The sequence below is a fragment of the Cyprinodon tularosa genome, unplaced genomic scaffold, assembly GCF_016077235.1.
Source record: "Cyprinodon tularosa strain WSP-4 unplaced genomic scaffold, ASM1607723v1 ctg656, whole genome shotgun sequence".
Taxonomy (NCBI): Eukaryota; Metazoa; Chordata; class Actinopteri; order Cyprinodontiformes; family Cyprinodontidae; genus Cyprinodon; species Cyprinodon tularosa.
Window position 1 is genome coordinate 500528 of NW_024039403.1, and position 11434 is coordinate 511961.

The window sequence follows — 11434 nt, forward strand, 5'->3', positions numbered from 1 at the left end:
GGTTTAATCAAAACACCCTAAAACTGCATAAAGAACTAAGATGCTGGTTCCCTCAGAAGCCTCACCATCACCAGATAATCTATATGTTGCAGCATCCATTAGGCTAGGAGTGGGCGATGTGACAGAAATATCATTTTAGAGTAAAAAAAACACAATTTTTACGCAAATTTTCTATAAAAGGAAAAAGCTCCAAAAGAAAAATATTCAGGGCTTTGAAGCTTAAAAATATTTTTGGAAAATAATTCAATCCATGTTTGCTTTTTGATATGAATTACAATGAAACAAATGCATAAAACTGAATATTAAACTGAAGACTATTGCTCTATCTGCATTTTTATTTAAAAAGAAAATGTAACGAACAACTGCCCTCTAACTAATCAATATTACTCTGTAAAGCTAATGGGAAAAAAATGGTTGAATTTGAACTAAATGATAAAACTGCAAAAATCAGCCTCATAATGCCGGAAAGATGTGACAAAAGTATTTAGACCCTTACAGAGTTCTTTCTTTTTTGATGATTATATTTATTCAACTTAAACATTTCAGATCCTCAAACAATTTGGCATCAAAGATAAAAAACAATTTTTTAAAAATAATTATTTATTTTCTTCAGGGGAAAAAAAATAAAAAGATGTGGCCGGTGAAGGTACCAGATTGACTCGGGGGCCTGCGCCTTTTGAAATGCGTCAGAGCATTCGCCATCTTAAATGTGGCAAATCTGCAGTTTCTCAGTCACTTAAACAGTATCAGAGGGACTTTAATCTCTGAATATACTTTGTATTCGTAGTATACAAAGTATTCGTAGATTTTGTAATATTACAAGTTTATTTTTTGTATCCCTTTAGCTTGATTCTCCTGAATTTATTGTCGTTACAAATGCAGACCGCGGGCTCAGTGTAGTTTGTTTGAGTTGCGTTGCCATAATGTCACGTCATCGGGAGGCGCAAGGCCCATGGCGAATTCGGTGACGTCATCGGAAGGCGCAGGGACCATGGAGAATTTCTTCGTAAAATTGTCCGTTTACAAACCGCAATCCCGCTTTCGAATAAAGCCTACACCCCGCTATAATTACTTTAGTAAGCTGTCCAGACCAATCAAAATGTTTTGCGCAATTGTGCAAACGTTAAAACTATTATGTATTGTGACGTCATCAAAAGGCGCAGGCCCCCCCGAGTCAATCTGGTACCTACACCGGCGGCAAACCGGCCGGTGACCGAAATGAAGAAGAAAAAAGTTTGCCATCGGCCACTTCTTCCGGAGCTGTTTGTTAGTAGCTGTTTGTTTGTTAGTAGCTGTTTGTTAGTAGCTAACTGACGTTTTGTAATTCTTTCCGCGATGCATTGATCGCACTGATTGCGATCTTTTAGCCTGATTAGTGTTTCCTAACAGGTTGTTTCTAAAGGATTCCCTGGGCTACATGTTTGAGACTAATCTGGATGTTACTGGAGACATCAGGAAAGAAAAAATGCTGTTGATCACAGTTTATGAAAAATTGCACAAATGGGGCCTTTTGGTTTCATTACTTCTTACTCCTAAAACACAAAAGCTTTTTGTTTTAATTCAAGTTTTTTTTACATATTGAGATTTTTTTGATTTTATATAGGACACTATAAATCATTACAGAAAAATTAAGCTAAATCAGAGGAAATCTGTAAAGAAAACACTTTTTAATCCAACTGCACTGTATGCATGGCAAAAACAATCTAGAAATAAGTAAAAATGTCATAAATCAAGTGTATTTACCCTAATTTGAGTAGGTAAATAAAATGATTTGCTAATGGAATTAGTATTTTTGCTCTTAGAATAAGATGATTAGATAATATGCACATGAAATATTAAATGTAAATTGCTCCATTGGAAATGTGTGTCACATACATTCTCAATCCAAGAAGAAATGCACTTATTTAAAAAAAAAAGAAGACTTTTTTTAGATTTAATTTTTTTGCAGTCTGAAGGTCTTTGTATTTTCCTAAAATTCAAATGTTTGTGTTTTTCTGGAGTAAAGCCTTACTATTTCTTAATAACAAGGATGTTAATAATTCTCAATTGTATTACGGCTGAAGGTGTCTGAAGTGAAGTTGTTATAGACTATTATTAGCTGAAGGTTTCTTCCTGTTAAAAGGGAGTTTTTTCTCTCCACTGTCGCTACAAGCATGCTTAGAGTAAGGGATTGCTGAAGAGTCAATAAGTCGATACAATCAACTGGTTTTCTTTAGATAGAAAACTTTGAATCAATCTGATTGGATGATCTGGTGAACTGGAAAGTGACCTGAGATGACATGATGTGAATTGGTGCTATAGAAATAAACTATTTAAGGCCAGATAGCATGATGTCTCTGCTCTGGCAGATAAAATGTTGTCATATTGCACACCCCTATTTTAACCTGCAGCTCTTTTTTAAATCATTTTATTCAGTCCACCTCCTCTTTAACCCCCAACATGTGTTTCAGTGACAAACATGCAAGAAATTGAAGGAAGCTGCAGTTAGAGCACAGAATTCACTGCAGCAAAAGTCAGGAATCTGTAACCCCCACAGAGAGCCTCGTGATTTCACCAACACTCGCACTACTTCCAAAAACCAAAGATTATCCCCAACACTACGCAGGCTAAGCATCAGCACGCAGCGGCCTGGCAGCGAATGAAGCGTGCGAAAAACCATAAAAACAAAAGGGTTCAGAGAGAGTCTGGTTGAGATCGAGTTGGTTCTGCTGGAGGTGGGTGTACCTGCTGGGCCTCAGGACTCCTCTGTACGGGATGCGGGCCACACGGGTCACTGGGCCCAGAGAGTGATAGAACCGAGTCCTGTTCAGAAATTGGATGAGATAGGAGGACAGGATAGGGTACGGGGCACGGGACACTGTTAAGCTGTGTGGTTTATTTAGCTAGTTTTCTAATTTCCTGTTCAAACGGCACAGGTTAGCTGTAAATGAGGAGCTGTCAGTCGGTTAGAAGATTTAAAAATGGATGTGGTGACCTTGGAGGGGAAAAAAAAAACCACAAACATAAAGAAGAAAATGGTGCTGTGGAGAACAGGTTAGGATGATCTTCAGGCCAGTAGACTTCATTTCAGATCAGATCAGTGCTGCTCTTTAGCCTTCGCACATTAGTAGAAAGATTTATGCGTTTGAGGCTGCTGGAGAGGCAGTAGCGTCTGCAGTTCATTGCTCTTTTTTAGAGCAGCAGTAGAGGGGGTGAGGCATGACAGCATGATGGCCTGAAAGCAACGCTGTGCATGGTGAATTTCAAATTTATTGCAAATCATTTTGCACAGGATTTAAAAAACAAAAACAAACAAAAACAACTGATCACAGCAATGAAAGTGCTGAATGATTTCTGTTTTAAATGATGAACTGGTGGGAAAAGCACTGCAGAAATGGATGCATTACCTCTCAAAAGCTGGCCAAGACATCTCTTCACTGAGCTCGGAGCCCTCACTGCTCCCTGTACCGGGGACAGAAACCATAAGGTGAATGTCACCGTGAGACAATCTGGGTACGGCTTTGGTTTCAACGTTACAGGCTTTAGTCTCACCGAGCGAAATGCCACTGGACAGAGTAGAGCTCTCTGCCTGTCCCCTGCTGGGACTGTGGCTCTCCAACACACTGTCATCCAGCAGATGACGGGAGCCAGCGTTGGGAAATGTGGCACTTTTAAACTCTACTGTGTTCATCTTATGGATAAAACTGAGGAGAGACATACAGCAGAGCAAGTGATATAAAGGGGACCTGCCAGCTTTGGCTCACGAACTGTCGCCTCTTGCTTCCCAGCTAACTTAAGGCCATTAATGAAAACATAAATAAATGAATGAATAAATGAATGAATGAAAGAATGGGAGAATGACAGGGAAAGCAGACTGACTTGTAGCCCAGGCTGTGGCACTTCCTGTGTCCGTAGGGCAGCAGATTCCTTGGAGATGGAGGCGTGGCCGGGACTTCGGCCGCTACCGAACCTTTTCGGCCACAGAGAGGAGAAGACGACGCTTCCTGGCCTGAAAAAGTGAAAAAAAAGGAGACAATTAGAAATGTATAAGAGATGTAAGATGATGGGCTTTAGCGCTAAAATCTTCCCTACCAACAAGATCTTCTTTGGAGGCGTTGGCTCGAGGGGTGCTGGTGCCTGGCTCGATCTTCTGTGACAACCTGAGCAAAAATTCAATTAACCATTCAATCAATAATGATCACTGTGATAAAGACCAAGAACTGGTATCAAATAAGATAATTAACTATTTAGATGGTCTATAAGCAGATTTTTAAGTAACCCCATATCTGAAGATAAAGGATTGAACTTAAACTGAATCTTTTTCCCTCCACCTGATAATTATTCAACACTTTTTGTCAGTTTGTTACATAAAACCCCTTTAAAATGTTTCCAAGGTCATTAAGGAAAAAAAATATTCTGCAAAGCACTGGAAACACTCTGTGTCGCTTTAGTAGTTGTGTTAAATCCAAGTGATAAAATTCTATATTTATTTTCCTTTCTATTATGTCTGTACATAAATGATCACATTGAGGTGATTATTTATTATTTATTTATTGTATTATATATATGTATATATGGGGTCACATTGAAATGTCCTTATTTTTGAAGGAAAAGCACTGTAATTTTCAATGAACATAACTTTAAACTAGTCTTAACTTTTAAGAAATACACTCTATACATTGCTAATGTATATTCTAGCTGCAAATGTCTGGTTTTTGGTGCAATACCTACATAGGTGTATAGAGGCCCGATTCCAGCAACTATCACTCCAGTGTTCTAATGGTACAATTTGTTTGCTCATTGGCTCAGAAGGCTAATTGATGATTAGAAAACCCTTGTGCAATCATGTTCACACATCTGAAAACAGTTTAGCTCTTTACAGAAGCTACAAAACTGGAGCATCACATTTGTCGGGTCAAACGCTCAAAATGGCCAAAAAAAGTGAACCTTTATCTGAAACTCGACAGTCTATTCTTATTCTTAGAAATGAAGGCTATTCCATGAGAGAAATTGCTAAGAAATTGAAGATTTCCTACAACGGTGTGTACTACTCCCTTCAAAGAAGAGCACAAACAGGCTCTAACCAGAGTAGAAAAAGAAGTGGGAGGCCGCGTTGCACAACTGAGCAAGAAGATAAGTACATTAGAGTCTCTAGTTTGAGAAACAGACGCCTCACAGGTCCCCAACTGGCATCTTCATCAAATAGTACCCGCAGTAGCCTGTTTGTGCTGTCCTCTGAAGGGAGTAGTTCACACCGCTGTAGGAAATCTTCAGTTTCTTAGCAATTTCTCGCATGGAATAGCCTTTATTTCTAGGAACAACCATAGACTGTCGAGTTTCAGATGAAAGTTCTCTTTTTCTGGCCATTTTAACGTTTAATTGACCCCAAAAATGTGATGCTCCAGAAACTCAATCTGCTCAAAGGAAGGTCAGTTTTGTAGCTTCTGTAACGAGCTAAACTGTTTTCAGATGTGTGAACATGATTGCACAAGGGTTTTCTAATCATCAATTAGCCTTCTGAGCCAATGAGCAAACACATTGTACCATTAGAACACTGGAGTGATAGTTGCTGGAAATGGGCCTCTATACACCTATGTAGATATTGCACCAAAAACCAAACATTTGCTGCTAGAATAGTAATTTCCACATTAGCAATGTATAGAGTGTATTTCTTTAAAGTTAAGACTAGTTTAAAGTTATGTTCATTGAAAATTACAGTGCTTTTCCTTCCAAAATAAGGACATTTCGATGTGACCCCAAACTTTTGAACGGTAGTGTATATAAATATATTTTTTTTCACACAGACAAGGTTTACACACATTAAAACAACTTAATATGACATGTAATAGCTGCCCATAACAGTGATATTAGTAAATATCTAAAAGACATTTTCTACTAAACCTGAAAGAGATCCACTCACAGGACGGAAAGGCGCATCTTTGAAATTATGAGGAATAAAAAATGATGCGAAACAGATTTATGTATTTTAAGGCTTTTAATTCCAATATACCCAGTTCCCTGAATGATGTTGCAAATCTGAAGGTTTTTTAAAAACGGAGAAACATAACAGCTGGATCCTTTAAACAGATTCACTCATGCATTTAAAAATGTTCCTTACTTGTAGTGTTCATCCTCCACAAACTTCTGCAGCTCCTCGATATACCTGACAGAGTTCAAATACTTCTGGATGTGAGGCAACACTGGGATGTCTGGGAGAGGAGCACACAGTTATAAGTCAGAGAATAAAACACATGAGAGTGAATTCAGTTTAAGACAGAAGGAAATTAATTTTCAATATAAAATACAAAGTAGTGCATAAAAAGAAGGAAACATTTTTTCCTTATTTTTTAACATTTATTGATACTTAAATATGGTTGAGGTCAAAAAGTTAAATAGCTTTCAGACAAGAGCAGATAAGGGAAATAATCCAGAAATTTGACTAAAGGCCAGATCACACCGGCAGCTAAACACTCTTTAATCTCTGATCTGATTTTTTTCCATGTCTCGCTGAGAGGCTCCGACTGGGCAGGGTGAGCAGATCTGTGCAGATTTTTTTATCTTACATCTCTGTTGTTTACAGAACTTATAACAATTCCCCTTATTTCCCTACGACAGATTAGAAAAGTTATTAAAAAATAAATAAATAAAAAACACTGTCGCATTCTATAAAGCAAAACCCCTCTAACAAGTCTGTGCAGCATCTCAAACCAGAACAGATAGAAAATGTTCATATATTAATAACATAATGAGATCTACGTCTAAAGAAAGAAAACGGCAATAAACGGCGTGGGACGGTTTCTATGCCGACTGAAGCAGAGAGATGATTCTCAGAGAGAAATCTGAAGTTTATCGGAGTTTTTCTTTCTTCTTTTCATAAACAGGTGAAACGATACGCTGCGCTTACCTGCTCTGTCTGCCCCTCCTTTTGTTTTTTTGTGAGGCTCAAAGAGGATCACTACTTTACCTGTTCTCTGTCCTCCTGAACTCCTATCAGGGGAAACTTTTCTATTTCTTAATGTTTCATTCTTTGTTTTTACACAATGTATGACTCCAAAACTTACTGAGCCCCTAAAGTGACATGGAGGGAAAAAATAAACTTTTGCGAGATCTCGCAAAAGTATTGCGAGATCTCGCAAAAGTGTTGCGGGATCTCGCAAAAGTATTGGGGGATCTCGCAAAAGTATTGCAAGATCTCGCAAAAGTATTGGGGGATCTCGCAAAAGTATTGGGGGATCTCGCTAAAGTATTGAGGGATCTCGCTAAAGTACTGTATTGCGGGATCTCGCTAAAGTATTGCGGGATCTCTCAAAAGTATTGGGGGATCTCGCTAAAGTATTGGGGGATCTCGCTAAAGTACTGTATTGCGGGATCTCGCTAAAGTATTGCGGGATCTCTCAAAAGTATTGGGGGATCTCGCTAAAGTATTGGGGGATCTCGCTAAAGTATTGAGGGATCTCGCTAAAGTACTGTATTGCGGGATCTCGCTAAAGTATTGCGGGATCTCTCAAAAGTATTGGGGGATCTCGCTAAAGTATTGGGGGATCTCGCTAAAGTATTGGGGGATCTCGCTAAAGTATTGGGGGATCTCGCTAAAGTATTGGGGGATCTCGCTAAAGTATTGGGGGATCTCGCTAAAGTATTGAGGAATCTCGCTAAAGTACTGTATTGCGGGATCTCGCTAAAGTATTGCGGGATCTCTCAAAAGTATTGGGGGATCTCGCTAAAGTATTGGGGGATCTCGCTAAAGTACTGTATTGCGGGATCTCGCTAAAGTATTGCGGGATCTCTCAAACGTATTGGGGGATCTCGCTAAAGTATTGGGGGATCTCGCTAAAGTATTGCGGGATCTCACTAAAGTACTGTATTGCGGGATCTCGCTAAAGTACTGCGGGATCTCTCAAACGTATTGGGGGATCTCGCTAAAGTATTGCGGGATCTCGCTAAAGTATTGCGGGATCTCGCTAAAGTATTGCGGGATCTCGATAAAGTATTGCGGGATCTCGCAAAAGTATTGCGGGATCTCGCTAAAAATAAACTTTTGCGAGATCCCACAATACTTTTGCGAGATCTTGCAAAACTATTGCGGGATCTTGCAAAAGTATTGCAGGATCTCACAAAAATTCTTTTTTTCCGCTCCATGTCCCTTTAGGGGCTCCGTAAAAACGGACTCTTTCCCCTTGTGATGAAAAGATTTTATTTTGTTTTTTCCCCCAAAGCGGATGTGTTTTACTTTGTAACCGCGTCTCTCTTCCCGTCAGACCCATAAAATTGCTGCTGAATTGCTGCTTAGTCCGACTAAAATAGACCTGGGCTCTATCTCAGTCAGAGCTCCAGAGCCCCCCTTGCATAAAATCGTGTCGGGTGTGATCATCCACATTGATTTTCAATGAGCGCTAAATGTCACAACCTCATCAGACGTGATTTTCTGTCGGATCGGATGCAACATCGGATAGAATGTGTTCTGGCCTTAACAGAGCAGATACCGGATGCTTTGGTCCATCAATCACTCTCAGCTTCTGAATATTTAAAGAACCACTTAACCTTAAATCGCCTCTGTTTGCAAAGAACCTGTACATAAAGATGCCATCTATCTATCTATCTATCTATCTATCTATCTATCTATCTATCTATCTATCTATCTATCTATCTATCTATCTATCTATCTATCTACCCACCCATCTATATCTATCCATATACATACATGTGAACGCACAGAGAAAACATCATTAAATGTGACAGTTATTGATTTGATAAGATATTAATTTCATATTTTAATAATTTAGTTTGTTCAATTTTGAATAAATTTTCTCTGTAGAAATAGGCTATAGGTTAAAAACTTTTTCATTCTTTTTCATTCATGTAAATGTACAACTTATTGTTGCAACCTTATTCCCAATCAGCACCGACTCACATAAAGGACTAAGTTATTGGACAGCCGTCCACTGAGGCGTCCACATTCAATGATTACATGTGGACCTACGAGTCTGACGTTATGAGGGAGTCTCACCGTAGGTACAAGATCTCTGCAGGTCTGATATGATACGCAGGATGTTGTTCATCAGGTTGGATCTCTGCTCGTTCTCCAGTATGCTGCCTGTAGAGGGGTAGGCCGAGTCGATGTACGTCAGGTCAGACAGGTACATCCCTAAAGGAAAGCAGGAGACAGAAGGAATGAAGTGATGCATTTAGGAGCAGAGCTTCTTTCAAAGCTGATAGGGTTTAAAGGGCCTTTAATCAATCAGAAGTGGAGCAAAGCCATTTCAATTCAATTCATTAAAATAGCAATAATTCACAACATGGCATCTTAATGCTCTTTACAGAGACAATTAAATCACAGAGTCAAGATTGGTTCAAAGTTTTCTCTCTAAGGAAAACCAGCTGATTGCATCGACGCACTGACTTTGCAGAATTGGTTCATTCCAGATGAGCTTGTGGCGACAGGACTCATTAAAGCAGAGCAACCATCACACCAAGCATGCATGCAGCAACACTGGAGAGGAAAACCTCTCCTCCAGCAGAACCAGGCTCAGTGTGAGCAACCTTCTGCTGAGGTATGAAATGGGGGAATGGCGCCTAGTGGTTAAGGCATTGCGCTTGGAATCCAGAGGTTCCGAGTTAAAGCCCTACTCCCACAAACCGCCACTCTGGGTCACTGAGCAAAGACCATTAACCCCTCACTGCTCCCAGAGCGCCGCACGATGGCAGCCCACTGCTACCCTAGCGGATGGGTTAAACTTAGTTAATTTTGTTACTCTGTAATTGTGACAGTGTAATGACAATAAAAGCTGGAAACAATAAAAATACATGTGTGGCGCCCACACATGGAGGTGATTTTGAAGTGAAGGAGCATCTTTCCTCCAACTTAGACGAAGACCATTTTATCACGAGTGAAATCTATTGCCAAACATTGTGCCAAAGGAGATATTTGATCATTTTTATGCCTATAGTTGACTTTGAAAGGCTTAAAACCTTCAAATAAGACCGAATTAGACAACATGAAATATACTAGCTTAATAATTCAAGTGTGAGCAGCTTCATTCAGTGGAAGTCCAGCAGGCTCAGACGTTTCTGCTCCCTGACTGGATCACAGATCCTCCATCTGACAGCCAATGGCTGTTAAAGACCGACTCCATAAATAAGGACATTACGGGACAAACCCAGGAGCCGCTTCCCACCGCTCGGACGGATTCATGAGCGATGAGCGCATTTCAGAAGCAGTCTGATCATATTGTCTGTCTTACACACGCTTGTCTTGCTCAATGTTTCTTTCACACGCCAGGGGAGAGATGAAACACAGATGTGCAAAGTTTATCACCGAACAGATGAGAAGAAAACCTTCAAATGTTTATCCTCCTGGAGAACAGAGCCGTTCTCAGATTCTTGTGTAAACTAATGGCTCAACTCCAGGACAAGAAGGCAAAACAAAGAAGTGCAGCTTTGTTGTGTGCAAAGAAAAGAACAGACGTTTTTCTATTATATTATTTACACAAATGCATCTGGTTTTTCTTATCAAACTACTGTTAATCTGATAACAGTAAATAAATAGTTCGGTATCATCTCCGTATGAATACAGCCCAAGATTTAAACCCTCAGAGATGTTTAACATTCTACAACATTAGCAAAGAATAAAGTTGGGAAATGTAAAGCAGGGCTAGGCTATAAAACAGCATTCCAAGCTAAAGACGTCTGCTAGCGTTCTGTTCAATGCATCATCTGACAATAAGTTGAACTATCCTCAACTAGAACTCAGTGGAGGAGTTGCAGGAACCATTGATGAAACAGAGACAGTGTAAAAACTAACATTAAGGACAGACTGGAAATGTTAAAAATCTGGATTAATCAGACCAAATGTAAACTTTTTAGGCATCAAATCTAAAAGCAATAAGGTGAACAAACCCATCACTCCAATAGTGGACCATGGTGTATAAAAGATTTCACAATTTAATCCTTTTCACAACACATGTCATCTCAAGGCTTTTTACAGTTCATCCAGATCATCCAGTAAGATTGATTCAAAGTTTTCTATCTAAGGAAAACCAGCTGATTGCATCGACCCATTGACTCATCAGCAATCCCTCACACTAAGCATGCTTGTAGCGACAGTGGAGAGGAAAATCTCCCTTTTAATAGGAAGAAACCTCCAGCAGAACCAGGCTCACTGGATTGGAGGTTCATCCTCCAGCAGGACGACATTCAGATTCACCCAAAGCTACGGGGAAGATGTTAGAAAAAGCTAAACAGTGCTGTGTTAAAACGGCCTATTTAAAGTCCAGACTAAAATCAAAATAAAATAAAATAAAGAGAGCCACAAAATATGGAAACAGATGTTCACGTATATGGTCGTTCTAATCAAACTAAGCTTAAAGTACTTTCATCTCCGCATGGATCCCACATCTTATTGTTTTTTTTTGGCGTTTTGTGTTGTTCCTGCATGCTTCCTTTTTTGGCTTTTTAA

The 11434-nt window shown here is 39.5% G+C and overlaps 1 protein-coding gene across 6 annotated transcripts in view; it reads right to left on the minus strand.

Annotated features, from left to right (window-relative positions):
• Positions 1-11434, minus strand: part of ralgps2 (Ral GEF with PH domain and SH3 binding motif 2) — a 142243-nt gene that overhangs the window by 13769 nt on the left and 117040 nt on the right. For 3 of the 6 annotated variants that reach the window (XM_038309084.1, XM_038309082.1, XM_038309083.1), the window contains 7 exons: positions 8987-9124; positions 6098-6188; positions 4072-4139; positions 3859-3988; positions 3532-3683; positions 3387-3441; positions 2725-2802 (listed from right to left, as the gene is read on the minus strand). In XM_038309084.1, coding sequence (XP_038165012.1) covers positions 2725-2802; positions 3387-3441; positions 3532-3683; positions 3859-3988; positions 4072-4139; positions 6098-6188; positions 8987-9124 — 712 coding nt within the window. The remainder of the gene's footprint in view (positions 1-2724; positions 2803-3386; positions 3442-3531; positions 3684-3858; positions 3989-4071; positions 4140-6097; positions 6189-8986; positions 9125-11434) is intronic. The other 3 variants (XM_038309085.1, XM_038309086.1, XM_038309087.1) reach the window with 3 other exon arrangements.